A 23,954-nucleotide genomic window follows, 5' to 3' on the forward strand; every position below is an offset into this window, starting at 1 on the left:
TCTTGGTACATGAACAAATTACAGAAATCAGTGGCCAAATGAGCCCATAGCTTCTGTTAGCACAAATTCAGGGCACCAGCTTGATATATACAGACAAGGCCAATATTACTGTTAGCTAAATGAAGTGCTTGTGTCTGTTATATTCTTAACGTCTTCTGCTTTGCACCTAAAACTGTGTGCCACACAGGGCACGTTTGATGGAGATTGAGCTCAATCAGAATCTAATGTATCCATCCATCGTGATTGGCTCCTGTGCACAAGCTGCATAAGGAAGCCAATCGCGATCACGAAGTGCGATCCCGATCGAGCTCAATCGCAATTGAAAGTGCCAGGTGTGACCAGGCCACTTTTGAGAAAGACCGAGTGAGATCGGTAGCATATTTCTTGATCGATGGGCCGTCGGAGAGACTCAGACCCTGCTTTTACAGTCTTGTTTTGCCCGCAAGGTCTCACGGGATTTGCATGGTGCGGCCTTCTTTTCCAAGACTGTTCGACCCTCCTGAAGAGCGCCAAGCCATCGGGCACCTGTGCCCACTTGTATAACCGGTGGGTACCCAGTGGCAGCATGGTTTTGAACACGCTTTCCTCTTGCAGCTGAGGCGAACACTCAATCACGAGGACAAGGCTGCGGCCACGACGAATCTACACTAATTAGCTCGGACTACAGTTGTTCCTGGCTAAACGAGTTCATCTTTCGTAAGTGGGCTTCTTACAAGGCCCACCTGTGAGAGGTGATCAACCGAGGTGTTCCACAGCTGTGCAGAGGAATTACAAGGGCTGTGCCAGTCGGGATCAATGTGGGCAGGTTCTCGGGTACTGACCGCAATGCGTTGCTTCTCGCCGCCACTGAGAATGTCCATCCAGTCCTGGATGGTGTCCCAGCCCCGCTCTCGCTCCAGTACGTAGTCCAGCTGCACCAGGTGCAGGAACCGCGCCAGCTGATCGTCTGTCACCCCCCGTCGCAGCATCTCCAGGTGACTGTCCGGGTAGATCACCTGCACGCACACGTTGACAACATTGGTAGGTGGATGTTGTAACACGTACATTGTTTCATATTTTGTGCCGGTGGCAGTTTTTCACCGAGTTATCACTGACATCAAGCTGTCACTTGGTGCAAGATGCACCTGCCATATCAAAAATTACCGTCTGCCGAGGTTTCAACTCTAATTCTGCTGATCTCTCTAAAATAGCGTTTCCACCTGTTTCTAGCTGAGTCATCCTAAGTCTTGTACGTCACTGTCCCTGCCTGTTGTCTCTAAGTTGGCATTCACATGAATGAGTTGCAGTGGTTCTGTGACCAAGCTGATCGCAAACGGTTGCTTTTGTTTAAATATGACTAATTTTGTAATGCTGCTTATTCTTCAGCTTTGCGACTACAATCGCAAAGATGCTGAACCAATCAGTCGTGCAGGAACAAGACAACAGTTATTATTTTACTTGGCGTTGGTGGGCATCCCTGCTCAGCCTTTCTAACTCACTAACTGCACACTGGCTGCCATAATTTCCATGCATGCACAGTTGGCCATCAAAGTTTATGGAACATGGGTTCCATGGCAAATGTGAAGTGCTGCTCTGTTAAGGCCCGGTGCTTGTAATTCAGTGGATCACCATGTAAGTTGCAAAGACTACCAGACTGGAAATTAGACTTTGAAGTGCCGTATATTTTGGTGTATAATACGCCAAAATTTTCCTCGTTGCGTCTTATACAACAGTGTGACTCATACAGTCAAACCTCAATATAATGGACCTCAATTTAACGAAATTTGGAATAAAGAAACTATATTCATTGCCTGATCTTAGTTCCAATGAAAATTGCATATTTAAAGAAGTAATGTTGTGAACATGCACCTTCATTCATGACATTGTCCCTTTGCTATCGTCATCAACCTTCCACCTTTCTGGCAAAACTGCGAGTTATTTTTTTTTTCAGGACAAATATCCGTATGTTTTTACACTTTTGTTTTTAATTTGTGGGAGCCATTTGATGATGGCTGAGGGAACTAAGACTGGCCAGTCATGCTGTTCAAGACTTATGGTGACGCAAGTCACAATATGCGCAAATCTCGGGTGTCATAAGCCACAACAATATGACCGCACGCGCTGGAATTTATAACTGTGATATTGTGGCCCCTCTTCTTGCGATTTGTTTATAAGTGCTTACCGACTAGATGCTATGCACCGAAATATTCTAGAAATTTCTGAAATGATTTCTACTGCTGAAACCTTTAGACCTCAAATTAATGAACTTTGTTATTTAATTATGTGTCTGTTGCAAGTACAACTTCGTTATACTGAGGTTTGATTGTATATGTGTAAGACCATGTGCACTGGCGCGACCAATATGCATGCTTCTTGTTTTCCACGAGGGCAAGAATCCTTGTGCTGGGCAGCATTCTGAAACAAATTGAATTTTGTTTCCACAGGGAAGCGCCCGTGATGACAGATGTCAGCTCCTAGGGCTCGTCGTGTAGACAGTGCGGCGGCATCAGTAGCCTTCGTGACATAGTGCAGACTCTGTGATTAGGGGTCACACGTACTATGGTAGTTTGCTGTATAGTTTAGTTTTCCCCAAGGAAATGGTTGAACCAACAAATCTGATGCACTAAGTAAAAAAAGACACCACAATTTTTCATTGTTACGTTGCAACACCCAATCTACCTGTCGAAAAAAAAAAGTGCAAGTTTGTTTTCTCACCATCAGTCACCTGGCAAAATAAGTAGTGGCAGTCCGGTAGTTAGTCACAGTGCTTTTGGCTTCCAATAGCCACTTTGCTTTTCTATGTGTATGTTTAGGCGTGATGCGATTGTCACTGGTGTGCTTGACCCAAGCACGCCACACCGCAAAGGCAGTGACATGCTTGAACATGCCTACAACATCAGGTAAAAGCTATTTACTGACCAATGACAGTAACTCAGCTATGCTGTCAGCCAAGTGGCTGAACTTTATCACAGTGTGTCGGAGGACGAGGCCTTCGACGGCTTCGAGTGAAGTGCAGCAACCTTTGGTTTCCAGTACCTAAAAGGTGCGGTGTGTTGGTTCAAGCTTTATTCTGATAGGATTTGTAGCTTGGAAAGATTTCTTTTACGGAAGTTTACTGCCCTGCGTTACAAGCAAGCGTAATCACTTTTCATCATGCAAGACGAGTTAAAATAAGTGCATTTTAAACACAGTGGCGTCCTACATACCAATTTTTTCTTCAAAAGTTGCAAAAAGTAGGGGGTGCATTTTATACAAGGGTCTGAGTCTGAGTTATACACCGGATAATATGTTATGTGGCCAGGTTCAGAAAGGAATTGAGCGTTTTTGCAAATACTGTGTCTTGTCAACTTTCGTGACTGAATGCTCTTGCTCCCAAGTTATGGACTAAACGCGCAGGTATATGCCACAGCAATGAATTCATGCATTCCTGCATGAATTTATGTAACAGTCAAAGCGACAGCTGTGGTATATTACTGGAACCTTACGTGTTCTACAACAAACCTGTTATTCCTTTCTAATAACCTTGCGTGTTAAAGGGACTGACAACCGGTTTTCAAGGACCTAGTTTCTTATGGCACAACACAAAGCTCACCCTTGGTAGTGTTTACACCTGCAGAGGTTACTTCCAAAAGGGTGTGAATATATTGTAAGCAGAACTATTCCACCTGAGCAGCCTCTAGAAAACAGAGTCCCTCCTCGAGCAACGCTGAGAAGTGAGAGTAGTGCCGACAGACCACTTAGCAAATTGTGAAAGCCGCCCATTGTTCTGTTTTCACAACACTGAGTGTACCTGTGGTTGACCACCTACATTTAGAACTTTTCAATGACTTTTGAAAATAGAAAGCTGGTACAATAAGTTTGCATTGTTGTACAGACCTTCCTTATATTTGTACCGCCTTTTTCCCCGACGCCAAATCATCGAAAATGAAGGCAAAGGCGGCACCACTTTCCTGCTGACTACAAACGAAGGCCTATCTGTGCACTGTAAGTCAGAAAAAAATTATAACAAGAAAAAAGTGTACTGAATTTCAATGCTAATAAAAAGACCAAGAACTGCGTACACTAAAGGGACATTCACATTGAAAGCGGAGCATCTAAGCGGACAAGTGGATTTTCAAAGCGGCGAGTGCCCGCGCCTGTTCAGACCAGCCGCGTTGTCTGGCTGTCCGTGCCGCCGGGAAGGCGGGGCATCTCGCAATATCTTTAGCAATTTCAGGTACGTGCCGCCATCTCGTGGCACTTTGGGTTAGTGTACGCACTTTTGATATTTTTTTTTCGTCGTTGGTTGGCGCGCTCCTGTCCGCTATCTACTTCTGCAAAATGATGAGCTCAGACGAAGAAGACGAGATCGTTTTGCATTTTACTCGCCACTTGTATAGGCGCTTTTCAAGATTTGTTACAGCGCAACACGACAAGGACAAAATAAGGTATAAAGCATCGACACGGCGTCATGTCATCGCTTTATACCTTCTTTTGTCCTTGTCTTGTGTTGCGCTGTAACAAACCTTACTATAAATCCCAACCAACTGGCCCAACTTGCCGTTTTGACGCTTTTCAAGAATAGAAGCGAAAAGCCCCGAGAAAGACATTCGTTTACATTCGTTCACCAGCGCTACCGCCATGTCGGGTTCTGATTGGCTGCGGCCAAAGCGGCCAACTTGTCCGCGCTGAAAAAAATCGGTCCGTGCGCGATCCGGCCAAGCGGCCGCATATTTTCCGCAAAAAGGAAAATTCGCGGCCGCTTGGCCAAATCTACTTGTCCGCTCTGCCTTCGGTGTGAACGTGCCTTTATAGAGGACCACATGATAGGCCGCTTATGCACCTTCATGTTTTAGGCGTTGGGGCACCAAAGGTCATTTTCCGCAACTTTTAGAGAAGAACTAAAAATATAAATCCATGTTTAGTGAGCAATACATGGCTCGTTTTCACCAATCTGATACGCAATTTTTCCATTAGCGGGGTTATCTCGATTCATGTTTTGAGCAGTCGTCTGCGCTTTCAATATATGCGAAGCTTTTGGCACTAAGTACACGTATGCACTAAACTGGGCAGCTAACTTTGATTACAATAAGCCTACTACATAAATATAAGCCAAGGAAGAACATGCAACAGATGTCACCATAAAACTGCGCACAAAAAACTAAGCAGTGAGTCAGGTGGACAATTAATCATCCATTAGCGCAACAGAAGTGAGTCGCACACACAATGAGGACTAAAGCATTTATACGGCAGGCTAAACAGCCCAAGAAGCTCTTCTGTAGAATACCTCAACCCTGAGTCTTACGCTAAAGCCCAATGTAAAAGTTGCTGTTCCAGCTTACCTCCTAGCCACGACATGGCAAGTATAGTACACTAAATAAAGAACAAATTATGCAGTTTTCAACCTCAAAAGGCTGCAGTTTGGCTACGAGAGATGCCACAGCGAAGGTCCTCCAGAATAATTCTGAACACCTGGGGTTCTTGGCGCACCGTAATTTTTTTTCCTTCCGCCCCCATCAGACTGCAGCTGATGACGCAGCCAAAGGATTAAACCTGCAACCTCGGAGCACGGCAAACTGCTCACCTGATCCCTGAGTGTGCCAAGTGTCATGTAAGGCCGCTGGGGAATGTAGAACAGCTTCTCCTTGGCTGGCTTCACGAGCGTGCCTCCAAACAAGGGCCACAACTGCACGATAACGGTACAACAAACGTGTCTCAGAAGTGTTTGCTTCGCACTTTCTGCTCTAACGCACAGGCACTCGGTGAAACGGCAAAAAACTGACGCACGTGCACAATTTCGCTCATACTGATTTATTCCGCCTAATTCTCCTGTAGACTGTGGAGACGCTGAACTCCCTCGTGTCCCCCGTCCCCTGATCCTTCTCTTCTCTGCATGACTCTTGCATGTCCCGAAGTTCGGCTTCCCCACATGACACACGCATGGCCGTGCAGTATGATGGCAGGTGGTGCAAGCAATTCGATGCTGGTGTAACGAATAGCGTCTTCCTGATTTCATGGCGTTGGCTTGTGTGGCCTAACAAGGCACATAATTGGATGAGTTGGAATTGCAAATCCATGGCAAGCTTCCAGTGCAGAATAACACAGAAATCACGGGAAAAAACGTGAAGTGCCGTCTCTGTCTGTGCTTTCCTTCTAGTGATGTCCATGTAATTTTGTGTGGAAACCCTTCCGTGGAATGTCTGGACTGACTGCAAATTTGTGGGCGAGTTTCGTGGGACTGTTTCTTGTTTTTTCGAGGGATAGCTGCCTTTCAAAGGACGCTGCTTATAGATAACATGGTGGCTGTGGTCACAAAGTCACGTGTGAGAAAAGTAAATCTTTCAGTGTTATTCCTATATAAGTGACCATTACATTTCACTAAAACATAAATTATGAGCTACATCTCGTGCTGTTCCCAGAAAAGCTTGATTACTTTTTACAGTCACTGTTCAATCCTTCAGACTTTGACGTTTGTTACCTTCTTTTGGGTCCTTAGTTTTTTATATCTAGTGAATTTCTGTAAGTGCAATGCCACGTAACATTACATGCCGGCATCGAATTACTACTATTGTTTTCTTGCTGTTAGTCAAACTTCTCATTTTTTAAAAGTTTTTTTTGCCCATGATGTCGTTTGCTGCACAAATTTTGAGTATATATTGTACTATTCCCACCACTGTAATGCCCAGAACTTAATCTGGGTAAAAAAATCAAACAATGAATGGGCATTCGAGTATCCATTCTAATTTGCAGTTGTGTTCCTATCAACTTATGTGCGACAGATCAAAGCAGGATGGCGAGGCAGCGTGAGAGCAACCACTGACAACAACATGAATTGTCTTCGCGTAACATTAAAAAAAAAAATACTCACCTCTCCAAGAATTCGGAAGAGGGAACTCTTTCCGCAGCCATTGGGGCCGCAGACGAGCACGTTGACTCCAGACCTGACCTCGATGGAGAGGTTGTCAACCAGCACGTCTCCGTTGGGCGTTACCAGCGGCACATTCTGGAAACTGCATCAACAAGCAAGCAGGCACGGTGAGAGTCAAATTTCTAATACAGCTGGTTGCAAAGGCTTTATGCTCACAACGATCGATGAGCCTGACTGCATGAGAGGAATGATGGGCACCGGCATTCACTGTTCAACATAGTTTCAGTGCAGCAAAAGACATGTTTCGCAACAGTTACGTCTCCATTTGCGACATACAACATCGTCACTTAGATATCTCAAACCGCTGCACTCGTGCATTATCTGGCTGAAAAGGAAGTCCTGCCATAAGATGGTCACTTCTGCTTAGAACAAAGCTGGAAGACAGGCATCACAAATTCTGGTTCATATGGCAAATGTGCCTACAACATCGAGTTTCTGACTTCACGAGATTCTAGAGAACAAGCTGTGATTTGTATGATTAAAAGGACTGTCATAAAGCCTCACACTTCACCAATTTGGCACTTCTATGTCACTATCTGAAATGGGAAGCGCTCTTTCAGACCTGCGCTGACTGCGACACAGGCACCGAGATAAAAAGTGTTTGATACAGTGCAAACACATCCATCTTCTACCAGCAGGCTCACTTACTTGTCAGGCTAACCCATGCATAGAGATATTTGCCCTAACGCTTTGTTAATCAACAAGCAAATGATGAAGCCAATGTGTTCACAAGCTCAAGGACAGTGCAGAAGTGCCAAGACACGGCAGAGGACTGGCTTTTGACATCCAGCACTGCGCTCGTCCACAACCGTCAAGTGCCCAAGCACCACATCAAAAGCGGTAGGTTTAAAGCACCTTGAGTAGCCATTGTTATCACTTTACTGTTGCACTTATGTTAAGTTCTGCATTATGACTTACGATAACTGCTTGCACGCTTAGCAATACGACAAAGAAAATGTGCTCAAGCTTCTGCTGTTCATGCCCATTTGAGTGCGCCGGGACTCCGATGTCAATCTCTTTACTACCCCTTCCCACCCTATGCACACAGCTGTTAATTGGTGACACAATAAAGCGAAGCACATATTTAATGTGCACAGGTGGATTGTTCTCTCAGGGGTCCCTTTTCACTCAATCGGAATGAGAGGAGGGCTTGTTAGCAGAGGAAATGAATGTTAATCTTCTCTCTACCAAAGACACAAGTGTAAGGCACCGTGATTATGTACCGTGATGCACCGTGATTAGCACCGGGATTATGTTAATGTATTGTGGTGTCTCGGGGCTGCAGAAAAGAGTCTCATAAAGGTCTCAGATGTTGAGTTTCTGTTAAATTTCTAGCGAAATGTGATTCCATTCTGCCAACAATTAAATAACTCCAGCCAGACTACAAAATCACGGGGAGTAAGCTTAGAAACTTCATCATGACCTTGCTGCCCGCCTTTTGCTTCTACACTTGTCTCCAGCATGAACGTTTCCTACTCATGATGCCAGAAATGCAATCTATAATTTACATCAGCTTATATTCCTTCTAATTGTAAGACTGGAGAGGATTGGTGATATGAGACAGGCAGACAGGGGTAGTTGGGCATTGCTGAGTAGGCCTTCATCTTGCAGTGCATTTGTTTATATACACTGCATTACATCATCCTGTTTAGGCTGATGATGATGATGCTTCCAGCACGCTCGATAACAGCGTAAAAAAGATCGGAACAGAAAATGACGAGCTCGCAGACTGTTAACCATTACGACGTCCGTCCTCTGCCAACCCAAAGGCAGGCAGGGAACAGGGAAGAAAACGCAACCAGCGCTCACCGGATTATGTTGTCGCGTGTGACGATGCGGCCTGCTCCTGGCACCAGCTCCATGCGACGGCGAGGCTTTGACGTGTCACCGGCTTCGCCGGGTTCCTGCGAGCACGGGGAGCATGTTCAAGCACCGCTGCACCAGCTCCGTTCGCAAGAAAGGTGAAGACCATTGGCGAGAACAACAAACCGGATTGGTCATTGCAAAAGCAGTTCATGTAGCTTTCACAGTGTTAGCAAGTGAGCTTGCACAAAAAGAATAATTAAGGGTAACGCCACACGTTAGAGTGAATGAGCTTGAATGTATGGTTAAATGCACCACAGACCGCACTAATGGCAAGCATTGAATCAATTTATACAGCCAGATTACCCATTCAGAATCCCCTAATCCCTCAACGTTTTCAGGTTGTACAGGTGGCACACTCGTAGACATAGGTAGAAACATAGAACCAGACAAACACATGTGCTCGTTGAGTGGAAAACAAATAAATGAGACAAAGACACATAAAACAGAAGGGGACCAACCAGCCCAACATTTAGTCCTGAAATATGTGCTTGCACATGCATGTTTTGTTTATGCTTAACTGCAGAAAAAACTGGAATCAAAGCAGTCGCATAAGCAGTAGTTCAAGCCATCTGCAATGAATATAATCCCTTATGTTTCTTAGAAGGCTTCAGAAGTGATGCTCTGCTGCTCTACTGATTGCTTTCAGTGAGATGACCACACAGAGAAGGCACCAAACTCCCACAAATGACAGTGACAGTTTAGTATCCAGGTATCCCATAGGAAAAATCCAATAAAATTGGCTAAGCTGACTTTTACGAGGGGCTGTATAGTAACATAATCAACCTCTTTATAATCAGTAATTGGCCACTTAACAGGACATGCTAAGTCATGGGAGCTGGTCCCATATTTTTACACGGGCAGTGCCAATATTGCGTTGCGTTCACATGACTTTTCTCACACATAAAAGCTCCGTTTTCAGTGAAAATGCTGTTTTCTTGGCAACACAGAGCCTAATTCTATCACTTTCACTGTGGTGTTGTGCTGCTAAGCACAAGGCTGCAGATCAAATCCCGGCCGCAGCAGCCACATTTCGATGAAGGCGAAATGCAAAAAATGTCTGTGTCCCGTGCATTGGAGGATTGTTAAAGATCGTCAAAATTAATACGGGGTGTCTCACAATCAAATCGTGGTTTTGGGACGTAAAACCTCAGATTTCATTCATTCATGCAACTCAGAAATAACTGGCTACAGCATTGGGCAGTGCCTTCCGCGCCATGAAGAAAGGGTAGAGCATGAGCTTGGACGCAATGCACGTGGCTACAGTGGCTGTACTTTTTCTATTTCCTCAAACATTGTGATAAATGCATGCACGGTCCCTGGCACATGCTCAGATGGTCCCATTGCGCTATGCTAGGAGGTCCTATCCTATGTGTGCATTATGAACCATGAGTCGGCGTTGACGTTTATTTCCATAAACACACAAGGTTACGGGAGAGCTTAAGGCTAAAAAGTCACAACAGGTCCTTCACGTTACAACTGCAGTATTTTAGAATGGTTCCAGTTATTGAAAGTTCTGGCCCTTCGTGTAAAGCGCTCTCAGTTCATTTTAGCCAAATGCGTACTCAGAACACAAGCATTTTTGCTTTCTGTCGTTACAGGAGCGCAACCACCACGTGCTGCAGTACAAACCCGCGACCTTGTGCGCGAAAACTACTAGGCCAGTGGTCTCAGACATGTGGCCCGTCAAGCTCGCATATCCAAGTCCACGTGGCCTTCCTACAACTTAGGCTACCTGTACAGTTCTTGTGTTGCCAAAAAATTGCCAAAAAGTTTCTGGAAAGTGCCACGGTACAGGCACAGCTGTGTACTACAACGTTTGCAGTCCGAAACTTCACATAAATTTCAGGCCCCTGCACTAAGCTACTTCAGATGGCACACATCATTAAAAAATGAGGCAGCCACAACTCTGGTTGAGTGCTACGTGATGCGAAGCATTTTTGTCCGTCAGTAGAAGGGCACTTACGAACCGTGGTAATATTCTGAAGCAAAACACAGATCCCTGGTTGTGAAGATGAAATGTTTACATGAAATTGCATTATTAGAGTGTCTACAATTATTCAGCAGCACCCCATCGATACGTCTTGCAAGGAACCGTGAAAAAAAAAAAAAAATGTAATAGACGGAAAAATGTAAGGAAGGCCCCAAATCGCCGCTGCAACATCAGAAAGAGCTTGAATTTCTGCCACTACAGTTATTAGTTGTCTCAGAGCTCGCAATGTGACCAGAGGTGGCACATGCACGCATTTAAGGGACACATACCACGTTAGATAACAGCAGCCCTTTTCCACTCCTAATATGCTTAACCGCATAACAGGGCTGTATTGCGACAAAGATGACTTTAGGAACCGGGTCAATAACCACAATCACGTCGAGACACTTTTATCAGGGCCGACCATTGCATACTTCCAGCATTTCGGGGTGGAAGCACAAGTGGAGCTTGACAGGCTCAACTGTGAGTATGCATTTATCGTATTCATAACAACGTGCAAGTACGAATTTGCTGTTGCACCACTAAATTTATGCGACCACCGGGTTCAAATGCAACGCAAGACGCGAGAACATTACAGGGTGAGAAAAGTAAGGAAATATGGCGATACAACAAATGGGAATGTAACACATAGGAGCCAGCAGACTTCTGGATGGGACCACGAAAACAGGACACAGTAGCCGGCAAAACAGAACAGTGAGGAATGTATTGGCGGCGTTCCACTGAATATATGTACATCCCTCAACATGTTTACTCAATATCCAACGGTTCACGTGGGGTTTTGATAGTTTCTTAACCAATGACATCACTGGCGGTTACAGTGGAGGATTCACCGGTTAGGGCAGAGCAAGCCTAATGTGCGTCACTGTTGACAACAGTGCACACAGAGGGCCGTGCCTAGAATCTGAGAGCAGATGTGTCGGGAGATAAATGATTGCACATTGTTTCATGATGCAGCACTCTACCAGGTCTGAAGGTTGCGCTGAGCGCACTTTCGGTGTTTGACAATAGCTATGCATTCTAAAATAAGTCGTAGGCCACTGCTTGAGACGCTGGGCTAGAATGTCCTGCCTTCGGGATCAGCCCGTCAAAACGGTTGGATATTCGACAGGAAAGACTGGTCTACATTCGACAGGAATGCCTTCGCGTTAAAAGACGTATGCGCTTCACTCACTTCTGGGATGGCAGGTTCAACTTGTAGCATGGATCGCACGTAGTGCCCCCGGGCGAGGTCGTGCAGCACGTGGCGCAGCTGGGAGACGCGGGCGGTGAAGCCGGCCAGGCGGGTCATCTCTCGTCCGGCGAGCACGACCCGTCCCACGGACTCGGCGAGCTTGACGAGCATGCGGCCGCTCTTGTAGTACTCCTCGAGCCGCTGGTTGTGGTCCAGCTGCATGCGGTGGCCGGCCATAAATGGCCGGCTGATCAGCAGGTAGCCCACCACCGTCGCCAGATCTGTCGGGAAGGCAGGAAACGGAAGGGTTGGTGCCAATTGATGTCGCGGACCGTGCAAAGCGCAAACTAAACAGCGTTCAACACTGGAAAGCAGCACTGCAGATGCTCTGCGGACTGGGACTGCAGACTAGATATAGGTCTGTGCATCTTAGGCGTTATTTTAGCATGTGTGTCTTCGCGGAAATGTGGAGAGCACTGCCACAAAGCCTCACCTACGGGTCAACATGAAGCTGGCACAGTAAGGAAAAAATTGCATTTAAGCACAAATGTGTAGCGGAATATAAATTTGGAATAAGAACAGAATGCAATTGCTTTTATGTCATACCGACCCAAAATTGTGTTTGTGGCATTTGTATGGTTTGCCACGAAACATGACTGTATTGCAGCGAAGCTGACTTTAGGACACAAGCCGCCATTGGGCAACACACATTAGACCCTTACTTGCTTCTCAAGCTAAGAAATTGTGCACGTGTTAAGTCGCTATTTCGTTTGGGAGCTTCAATGTCATTTGTACATTAGCATTCTACTTTGTACCCATAAAAAGAAAGTGGGCACGCATTTGTTTCGGGGGCGTGTTAGAATTGGGCAAATACTGGCAAATGAATCGGTGGTTTGTTTTGGGCGTTTTTTCCGCATTTTGTTCAATTCAACTTGCTAGACAATTCGGTCGATTTTGTTAGTCCCGCCAGGATTGAATTAATGGAAGTCGAGTGCATTTGTGAATAAGACTGTATGCCTTGGGTCCCCTTTTCTGAAACACCACAATAAGAAAGTGAGAGCAAAATCTTGGTTTGGGAGCTAGCTGGTGGGTCACGTCCGAAGAAGTTTACGCTGCAAACTAGACGGGGACATATAATACAGACGACAGGACTGTCACCTGTCCTGTTGTCTGTGTTCCCTGTCCTTGATTAGCTTGTGCCATAAATTTCTTTGAAGAGAGAGAGAGAGATAAACGCAAAGACAGGGAAGTTAACCAAGGGATATCTCTGGTAGGCTACCCTGGACCGAGGAAGAGGAAAAGTAGTAGTGAAGATAAGAGGAAAAATAAATATAGAGGAGTGAACAATATTAAACTATTTGTGTGGGTGCGGTTACACAGACTGCAAAGGTGCCACACAGTCATGCACCGCGTCAATGTCCGACAGAGACATACAATGTCAAACGGTGCACAGTCACAATTTGTTGCACGATACGGTATCACTCCATGATAAGAGACTTCTTGCAGGGAGCGCATTCATAGAAGCCCTCTCCTATATGAATGAAGTGTGCTGGAGTGTTGCCAGAGAGCAAGAGAGGACTGGAGCACTCACACTTTGCAACAATGTCGTCCACAATGCCGAGGGTGAAGCGGTACTCGAGGAAGTCGCGCAGGTGCTGTACAAGGCGCCGGAAGGAGTTGTCCAGCGTTATTTGCTCCCGCTCGTTGCCCTGGTAGAAGGCAATCTCCTCACTGCGACGAGACCGGCAGTGGTATCGGCACACAGTGTAGCAAATGTGATAACAAAAAAAATAATAATAATAATGATAAGATAGAAAGGCAGAAAAAGCTGCCTGAAACAAGAGGGAAAGGAAATAAAAATAAAGGTAGTAAGGGTCCCGGAGCAGGACAAATTTTTCTTCAACTGAGATGCTTTCTTTCTGAGAAACACATATGGGTTTCCTTTGTAGTTTCGTGCTACAATTTCGGTGGATGCCAGTTTCTCCCCTTTCAGGGGTTTAAGAGATTATTTCATGACAAGCAATCGAGAAACTCGGTGATGCGGCAAGAGCAGTCCAAGAGTGACTAGATTGTCTCACATTACAATGACAAACTATTTCACAGTACCACCTCGGCTGTTTAGCGTGAAAGGTGAGCACCCATCAAATAAAACGCTTTCGATGAAAGAAATCCAACCGGGAAACACAGTTTCCTACCAGTGTCAGCATGTGAAAATTTTTCCTGCCCAAACCAGTGACAGCAACTAAAACGAAACCCAACCACCTGGCACAGAAATTTGTGGTTCGTGACGAGCTTACATTGTTGCACATTTTATGGGATCTCTTCCGTAGTTTGGGACGTTGCAGCACTCCTCATCACAATTTCTTTTTTTGCAAATTTGAATGGTGCAAGCAGCAATCTAGCAATCTTTTTCTCATTGTGCAGCCTGTTCCAGTGATGTATCTCCTCGAGCAATATTTAAGAAAACATCCACAGTGCTTGCAAGAGGTTGCAGCGGCAAAACACATGAGCCCCTTCTAAAATTTTCCAATGAGACTAAATGATGAACAGAACAGCTACTTGTTACATATTCATGTCAGCTTCAAATCTATAAACCACAAATAATTGTTGCTTGAAAACAAATTCGGTTTTCCCTCTCATATTACTCATGAGTTTAAGACAGGCAACGGTTGTGGAAGAGCTGCTACTGGGAAGCTTCCTCATTTCCTTGTCTTCAGTATGGCCCTATCAGTGTTTAGAATTGTTGCTCATTAAGACTACAGTGAGGCACACAAGTGTTTAAGCCCACAATCTAATGACTCTGGGGTGACTAAGCTGGTTACACGGATAGCTCATGCATGCAGGCCTCTGATACAAACACTTAAAGGTAATTTAGTAGCGTGGTTTGCTGAGCCAGTTGGTGCATGGTGAAGCATATAGGTGATTCCAGCAAGTACAGACATGAGCACAAGTAAAAGGAATGGACAGGACAACACTGGACTTGCAACTGAAGTTGGTTGCCAATAACTCTGGTTCTGCTGAACGCGATGAAGTACATTTTTGCGCAAAGTATTTCTGGAATAGCTTACGTTCACTTCAAACGCCTTTCTCCACTTCGATAAAAAGTGGTTCAGGGCCCCTTTAGGTAATGAAAAGGGTCATGCGAACCATTACACGAATCATTGCGGCACAAGCGCCGACGTAAACCGAGCTGGTGGGGCCCAAGTGGCCTGCGAAGTGCACTGTCTTTTTTCTGCTGCGTAGTGGCACGGAAACGAAATCGAGCTGGCGGGCATTGCCAGAATACGATGCCGCCAGAGCAAAACATGATGCTCACTTCAGGCTGCCTCAAGCAGAGAAATGCAGTGTATTTCGGTTGTCACCCATTAAAAGTGTGCAGTACACTTCCAATGGCAATAAGGGGCTGGCGGTGATGGCTGTGAATGTGGCATGCAGTGACTCATGAGGACACTTGCTGGCATCGTTAATATGAAACTGAGTGTATGCCAGTGCTTTCATGTGACACGGGCGGGCAAGTACTGCAGGGAAGCTGCAGCAATGGGAGACTACTGTTCTCGATTGCACACACCTCACGTCTTTTCTTGTGATTGCAGTTTGGTGATGTACTGAACATTAGTGCCGAAATATAGTGTTTTCCGGGACCGTATCAAATGGGAAAAAAAAACGCAACTGTATTGGGTTATTTTTTGTGCTCTCGGTTGTGAATGTTGGTTTTGGGAAATCGTACAAACGAGATTGTGTCAACAAGGTTCTACTGTACTGATTTAGACAATACTGTAAATTCGTGGCCACTTTTTTTTTATGTTGAGTCTATGTGGTTGCATCATGCCGGGAAGCGACAGCACGACAGGATCTGCCTGTCACGTCGCTTGAATGTCGCATGCATGTGGTTGCTGCTTCATACACGATGCATTTTGGCAGTTTCAATTCAATGTGTTGCTAAGCTGCTTCAATGCAAAACACATCAATGTCGACAGTCGCCCCGAGGTGGCTTCTGCCAGAAATGTTTTTTTTCACGCTGCAGTACAAAGTGAAAAGCACATCCGGAAATGCCGTCCCAACCGGTGCCCACCTGTTGGTGATGAGGCGTGAGTTGACGTATCGCAGCTCGCCCTCCAGCTTCTGCTCCTGGATGGTCATGCGGCCGACGGGACGACGCATGCGTGTCAGGATGACCCCGGCAAACAGCAGGTAGAGCAGCATGGCCCCGGGGGCCTCCTGGCCGATGGCGACTGACAGCCACCGCACGTAGAGCACAATGTCCAGCAGCGGCTTGCTCAGGTTGGAGTACAGGTCCGTCAGGCAACCGCAAAACTTCTCCACGTCCTGCAGCGTGCGACACGAGAGCATTAGCTACAGCAAAAGTGGCCAGCTGGCCAGTTAGTTACGTGGCAAGGTGGCCAGGGCAAGCCATGCAGTTACTGTTGGATGGACGCAAATGTCCCTTTCGCCAACCTTCCTCCACCCTGTGGGCTTCTGCAAAACTTATTTGCCACATTCAGTGTCCCTGTGCTTCAAGTTGGTGATTGATTTGGCCTCGCTCTTTGACTGCTAGCCTCCAGGTCAGCTCAGCTCAGATGATAGGGTGACTGCCCTGGAAAGACGTTGGTCTCGGATTCGATCTCCAGACAGGAACGCAGCCTCCCCAACTGTGGAGTTTCCTTTATGAGAGACCCGTACAGGTCTTCTCTGTGGTTGCATGCTACAGTTGGGTGGATGCGAATTTCCCTTGCATAAGCCTTCACCGACCTCAATGTACCTTGTCATTTCTTTTGACAGCAGGACACTTAAGCAATGCAGTCTACTGCTGTGCCTAGTTAATGGTGGTAGTTGCAGTCATTGTAGTGCAGTATTTTTAAACACTGACATTCATTTTAAGAAAATAAGAAAAATCCTTCTAGGCATAAGTGCAGCATTCATTTAGTGTACACAGTTTCCCTATCAAATATCTTTTTGCATGTGATATGATTTGCAGAATGGTTGTAAATTGAGCTTTGTTAGTGCATATATATTATGTGAATAGTTAGGATAGACAGTGCGATAAAACTGAACAAGACCACACAACACAATGGTCAGTCTACACTCACTTTCTCTGATGCTGTCCCATATCTTCTGCACTGTCCCTAAGTATCACGAAGTAACAATCCCGTCACGATTTCTGGTTTTGCACCAAGTGTTGCTACTTTATAGTAAATTAAGACCAAGTTGCTCAACCTTAATTAGCAATGAAAGCCCTCGCAAAATCAGGAAGAAAGGGATAACAACAAGAGATTGGTGATGAAGAGCAGAAGTGCCTGCTTGCCTGTGTGAGCAGCTGGTCAGGGTTGGCGATGCGGTTGTCGAGGTTGCTCATCCGGTAGTAGGTGATGCCACTCAGGTACTCCTTGTACAGGGCGTGGTGCAGCCGAGACCTGAAGCGCAGCCGCAGCTCACTCAGCCCGTACTGAAAGAACAGTCTCGAGTCAACAACCCCGTCCTGCCGTCAAGGTTACGCACCCGCCTTCTACAACTTTTAGACTGAAGTCAGTGACTATGACAACTGGGACAGAGACAGCACAATCAACCATCCTTCATGCTAATTCTACTGCTCTCACATAGCCTGTCATGTGGATTGGCCAAACGTGGTGACGTCATTATCATTATCACCAGTGGACGCACACATTTAAAGCCCACAGCAGGATGAAGGGCGCTTGGAGAAATCTCCGGTTATTACAGTCCTGCATCATCCAACTAGTACATCCCACGTATGCAAATTACCTAATATCATTGATACACCTGATTAACTGTGGCCCTTGGCTGCATTTATTTTCAATTGTAACCTGCTTCACTGCTCTTAACAGACCACTAATTATTGGTTCTAGAGATTCACAAGCCGGTCACCTTTTTTTTCATCCTCTTAACCTAAAGCATAACCGAGTCCCACTTGATCCCATGACTGAGGTTGAAAAGCATCGCTTCATAGGAAAAATGGGATGTGACCACGTTATTTCACCCCTGGATTTCGGATGCCACAAGAGCCATGAGGTTTGGATACAAACCAGCCGACTCTGTGAACGGCTCTTGCTTCTAAACCTACACTCCGCTGCACTTATAATCTCGGACGGTGACCTCTGGGGATCCTTTTTCTTTTACGTGGCGCACTGCACTTTTGTAATGCCTTAGTGAAGCGACGAGCGACCTGTCAGCGGTTTAGCCAATCAACGCGCCACTGATGGTGACTACCTTGAAAGTAAGCAGCCAAACCCCCTTTTTTTCCCCATAAATGCTCAGAAACAGTGAGTTTCTTTTTGATTAAAGCACTGCGTGCAAGTTTTAGCGCTGCCGCCGATAAAAAAACACTGGACTGCACCGAAGCACCAGCCACCTTCGGTGGCATACGGTCTCTTGTGCTGCCACAAAATGGCAGCGCAGGGACCACCACAATTTATATCTTGCAATAATTCACTGCCCCACCATTCTTCAATACCTTTTCAACTTTTGAGAAAAGTATTGCTTTTTTTTGTTGCAGTGTTGATGCAGCATTAGTAAAATCACCAAAGGAGCCCGAATTCATAAACCTCAAGTATTATTTGGGAGAGCAGGCAGGTATGCAAACTGCACCAGATTTAGCTGAACCATTTCTGCAGCCTGCTGCTCATACTCCATGATTCACCACCTAGTGTGTTTACATTCATATCATTCACTATATGTGAACAGCACATAAACCACTTCTAAATGAACATTCAAGCATAAATTTACAAATAAAATATTGTTAAATATGAGCAACTATTGCTTCCAAAAGTTTTGCACGAGAGCTTTTTTTTTAAGTAAGAGTTGCAATACCTGGGCAAAAGGCAAGCTCTCTTATGGGATCTGCCCCTCTGATAATGATAACAATTGTACATACATTCCGACAATAGGGATTGGCACTCAGATAAGAGGAACCTTAAGTAAGCCCAGATTAAACACCGTGCAAGACACACCGCCTTACGGAACAGTGCACCACACAACTTTATCAGCTTTATGCAAACAACAGAAAGACAAGGCATAAACTGTTGCTTTCGAGGAAGCAAATGAACTAATGTAAGCATGCTGCGTGGACATAGACAGTTACGTTAAGTAGTTTGTGTTTATGTTCTCTGACGTCATACATTTCAGATGCACTGCTACACATCCTAATGTAATGTCATTCAATTTTACGGCAAGATTAAAATACATGCAGATGTGGGAATGCTCAAAGTCACTTTGTAAAAATTTTTGCAGCAGATGAAATTTCATTCTGAATCAGGTTGGAGCAGACAAATTTTGATTTTGGAGCAGTCTGTACAGAGCAAATTTTAATTGAAAGCAGTATTATAATCACGAATTCTGCAGCACTAACGAAGTGTTGAAGAGCAGCCTGAACAGATTTCTCACACTATATTTTGCATCGAGTAGTGGCAAAGTGACTGGAATTGCTTTCCCACAAAAGTTGTGAAGAAGCTAGGGTTGGTGAAGCCACCACAGCGGTTCAGTCAAACACATTTCCAGGCAACGTGACAGCACCAACTAGCTCGAACCAGGATTCTGCACGTGACTGACTTCGCTTTGCCACTCACTAAACTCACCGGATGCACCTAGTCATCTGGACTTCACAGTGAGCGATTGGGTGTACAACCCTCTTCAATAAGCTAAAGGGAGCGACATTCTTTTCTTGGCAGAAAGATAAAGGAATATCGACACCTCTAGTTTTGTTCATGGGGCTTAACTGTGTGTTCGCGTCTGTACTGGCGGCCAGAATACAGAAGCTACTTTTACGCACACTCCCAGACCAACAACATACTGCCCTGCACCGATACGGCAATCTTTCGCCGATGCCTGCCAAAGCCACAGCTGCTCTGGCCCAGCATGGCACAATTGCGGCCACTTTGCCCTCTCTGCCGTAATAAGGCACAGCAATTCGCTCAAGTATCAGAATGTCGCAATTGGCACGGTATGCCCACCCCTGTACATACATGCATGCACATTTAAAATGCATATGTATACAAAAGCAAACTATAAAGGCTGCAAAATACAGTTCTATAACTGAATATGCATTTTTTTTTTCGTGTTCCATTTCGATGGTTTAATTTAAAATGAGTCAAATAGCGTATGCCTGTAGAGACACTTCGTATAGTCATAGTATGAATAAGCTCTTCATTCTTCACTGAACAAGATATTGTTACAAATAAAATAAGTTCAACACTCTGTATGACTGATGGCATCTGCTTGCAGGTTGAGTGAGTTGCGCTGTAACATATTAAATGCCAAACAACTTTAGAGCAAATGATTCGGGCGCGGCCCTCCGTGAATGTCATCAAATTTTAATGAGATGTCAACCGTTTAATGCCTTCCTTTTTTTAGTTCCCATGCGGCATGAATATAACATCTGCAGGTGACTTACCTTAAGGAGGTTGTTGACCATGGAAAGCTGTAAGACAACAAAGGAAAAAATAAAAAAAGAGAGAGAAGCAGTCACACATCTGTACACTCATGCAGCAGGCTTGGCCTTGAAGAAGGGCACAAGCCAAAACTGATGTTCTTGTAATGACTTGAGGGTAATTTTTTTTTCTAAGCTTTTGTAAACTCTTTCAATGGAAAGTTAAGCTGCTCGCTTCATAAGTGTCCACGTCAACATTTAGAAAATGTAACCCTCGATGGTCTGCTCAATGAATGGGGACAAAGCTTGCACCAAGTGAAAGGAAGTGTAAAAATAATACAAAAAAAAGATTAAGAAAAGGAAAGGCTGGACTCTGCGTCATGCTCTGTACTGTACTAGTGACTGTTGAAACATGTCATTAAAGGGAAATAACATGTTGCCCCCTCAGCAGCAACCCCCCCCCCCATTTGATACATAAGTACAAAGTATAAAAGGCGTTATGTCAACGGCCATCTCCAAAGACTCATAAACTAGTCACTCAAGACAAAAGCATAACTTATACTGGCCAGAATTGGCTATAGCAATGATAGACCTCCAAATTTGTGTGCTAATGATGAGTAACATCACCAACAACTAATTTTTGGTAATTTACCTTCTAAATAATTACTTTGGCGTATGTACCTAGCAGATTCTTCATGTGCATCAGATGAAATGTTTATCCACAAATGTTTAGTGACCATGCAAGACTATCAGAACATTCTAGTAGATTTTAAGGGTTCTACTGGCGGAATCACAGCAAGAATAAACGACAGCACGGTTTTGCAGAGCCTGTATTCAAGGTTAAATATTTTAATAAAACTGTTGCGATGCATTTTGTCAGGTGCAACACGAGAGCATTTTTTTAAAGGTAATCAATGAGCCATGCACATACCATAAAAAATAAACTACTTAGGCATGCCTATCCAGTATTTGCAGCTTCCCTGTCACTTAAGTCGACACTTTCACTGCATAAAAATGCTTGGTAGCTACATTTGATTTCGATTGTAGTTGAACTTTCGCTTTGCATTTAAACAGGCAGAAAAACTGCAGTGAACACTTTACAAGCCATCAACTATATTGGTCCACTGTCACTGCTTACTGAAATGGTGCTATAACTTCGTCAAGTACTTTCCCGCTTCTTTTGTTTGCCGCCCTTCAATCACTGCAATACTGATAGATAAAGTATCTCATTATACTAGGCAAGGCTAGCTGGCTTTCCCTACTAGCTGGCATTCCCCTAAGTGCATTCAGTCTTGTATGGCAAGAGTCACAGTGAACAGCAACATGGCTTCAGGAATTGCTTAGTGAAAAGCGTTCACTTCCTGAAATGATTGAATGATTCACGGAGCTTAACATCCCAAAGCAGCACTGGGGGGTTGTGGGCGAGTCTATTGCAGAGGGTTCCTGATTAATTTCGACCCCCTAAGTTTATTTAACATGCACCTAAATCTAAGCTCATTAGGTAAACACACCACAAATGAACAAGAAATTAACAACATTGTGATGTTTGTGGTTTCACGCTTACTTAACCTGTCCTTTTGAATTACTATCAGCGTAATGGGAACAAGTCAAGGCTGACTGAAACGAGTGGCCGTGTTTAAAAGCTCACCTATGTTTGTTCTGCGTGTCCTTTTGGGCTGTACCTCAATATAAGTTGTAACCACGGCTTAATCCAGTCTCTAAAACTTGCATTAAGGTCTACAAAATGCTTAGAAACTGGCCACAAAAATGACTGCACAACTCACTCCTCTGTGACTAGGCATAGCAAACATTCTGAACGGCATATTTTTCCCCTGTTCATGTTTCAATTTATGCTGACGGTACGCGAGTGTTTTTTGGAATTCACTCCCATCGCACGGTCGGGACTCAAATGCACGATCACCTGCTCAGCAGCAGGATGCCATAAGCGCACAGACACTGTGGCGGGTTCTTCCGAAATGTGTGCAATGGAGATGAGGGGGGAAGTGAGAACACCGAACTTACCATGGGCATGGTGAAGATGAACGCCTGCAATGTGTCCTTGAAGAGCGAGACATTCCGAGATATGATGGCCCGCTCGATGACAGTGCCATTGCGGATAAGCCAGATGTCACACAGCGTCCGGCCAATGAGTGAGCTGGCCACCAGCAGCATGTAGCCAAACTGGGAAGAGACGCACATCAGCCATGAGCAGCCTCCACTACGCCGACAGTCAATCTACGAGTCATTCTACCGGTCCCTCCAATTCAATGCGACAAAAGGTAAAGGAACTTAAATCTGGACAAGCTACAACTACCAGGCAATGTGTAGTCGGCAGCAGAAAATGTTTACGGACCATCAGATGTGACAGAAAATTGGATATTTTCAAAAGCCTGGACACATAGGTTCAGATTTCTAGCATTCACTAGTATATAACGTACAGACTCGCATAACGGCTACACTTCTATTTTTCTCGCAACTTCGACGAGGTGTGGTCCTTACATGGGACCGAACCTTTCAGTCAAAATGGTGCTGGAACAGCCAGTGACTTGTGCACACCCCAGATTTAGAACTGCATCAGAGGTCAATGCACAGCTCTCACCATCTAGTAGCAGCACACGCAAGTACGCAACTCGTGAAAATTTGCCGATGTATGCAGATGGCATTGGGGCACCAAACGCAATTGCTCCTCAACTGCAAATTTTTTTTTTTCTCAAAATTTTGGGCTGCCAAGTTGGGAGTCCGGCTCTTACATGGGCCTATATGGTACACAAACAACATGGTGTTGTACAGTCTTATTACCGTCGCAAACTGCCCCTGAATTTAGTGTTCTCTTTTACAGCATGCGGTGTGTGAACTTTTGGCAGCAACTTCATGCTCGAGTTCCACAATGCATCCAATATATAACTGATATGCAGAGTTATGCTTGCAAGAGGTTTATCTCACTAAGCAGAAAAAGAAACTGTATATAAGCTTTATCTTTATATAATGACTGGGTTTTATGCAGTAACTCTGCACAGTAGGTAATGAAGGACTTCTCAGATAAGGGTGTGAGGATGCTACCTGAAAGTTCTTCGAAATGCAGCTCATGGAAGTAAGCTAGCACCCTCACAACGTGCCTTCATCAGAAATCAGAGCCCATAGCCAAGAGTTGAGCCCATGACCCTGAGCTCAGCAGTGCAAAGTCATAGCCACCAAGTCACAGTGACAGTCAGCTGTCATCAGCACCTCCTTTCACACCTCTCTAGGCAGACTTCCAGACGAACGCGTGTCGATGCAACCTGCGCTAAACACTTCTTTCTTGGGGCACTCAACACAAGAGTCGAGAGTGGGAGAGAGGATAACACAATTGCTCATACTACTACTCTGGCCTCTCATTCAATGTTCCTCTCTTACCCTCGTCAGGCACTGTGTGCACTGTAGTGCATGCCAAGATGGTGCATCAAAAGCAAAAAAAAAAAAAGCACAGACAAAAATAATGATATCTAATACGGGTCACACACATATTGAAGCATTTCTGATTGAATCTGCACTGCAAGTTTGAATAACATGCATAAAAAAGTTTCAGTAAAAATAGTTGGAAGGATGGGTGTTTGCAGTGTGACATCATGTAACGGGTTCATTTACTGCTTCTCATAACGTTTCCCATCAGCCGTGTTTTTTCAGG

The 23,954-nt window shown here is 45.0% G+C and overlaps 1 protein-coding gene across 1 annotated transcript in view; it reads right to left on the minus strand.

Moving 5' to 3' along the window:
* Nucleotides 1–23,954, minus strand: part of Abcd3 (ATP binding cassette subfamily D member Pmp70) — a 33,451-nt gene that overhangs the window by 6,903 nt on the left and 2,594 nt on the right. Inside the window, exons 5-14 of the mRNA XM_070525139.1 lie at nt 22,313–22,471; nt 20,315–20,341; nt 17,216–17,356; nt 15,986–16,239; nt 13,505–13,644; nt 11,914–12,194; nt 8,696–8,790; nt 6,827–6,968; nt 5,543–5,644; nt 822–995 (exon numbers count right to left, since the gene is read on the minus strand). Of these exons, the coding sequence (XP_070381240.1) occupies nt 822–995; nt 5,543–5,644; nt 6,827–6,968; nt 8,696–8,790; nt 11,914–12,194; nt 13,505–13,644; nt 15,986–16,239; nt 17,216–17,356; nt 20,315–20,341; nt 22,313–22,471 (1,515 nt within the window). The remainder of the gene's footprint in view (nt 1–821; nt 996–5,542; nt 5,645–6,826; nt 6,969–8,695; nt 8,791–11,913; nt 12,195–13,504; nt 13,645–15,985; nt 16,240–17,215; nt 17,357–20,314; nt 20,342–22,312; nt 22,472–23,954) is intronic.

The sequence above is a fragment of the Dermacentor albipictus genome, chromosome 9 (assembly GCF_038994185.2).
Source record: "Dermacentor albipictus isolate Rhodes 1998 colony chromosome 9, USDA_Dalb.pri_finalv2, whole genome shotgun sequence".
NCBI classification, from domain to species: domain Eukaryota; kingdom Metazoa; phylum Arthropoda; class Arachnida; order Ixodida; family Ixodidae; genus Dermacentor; species Dermacentor albipictus.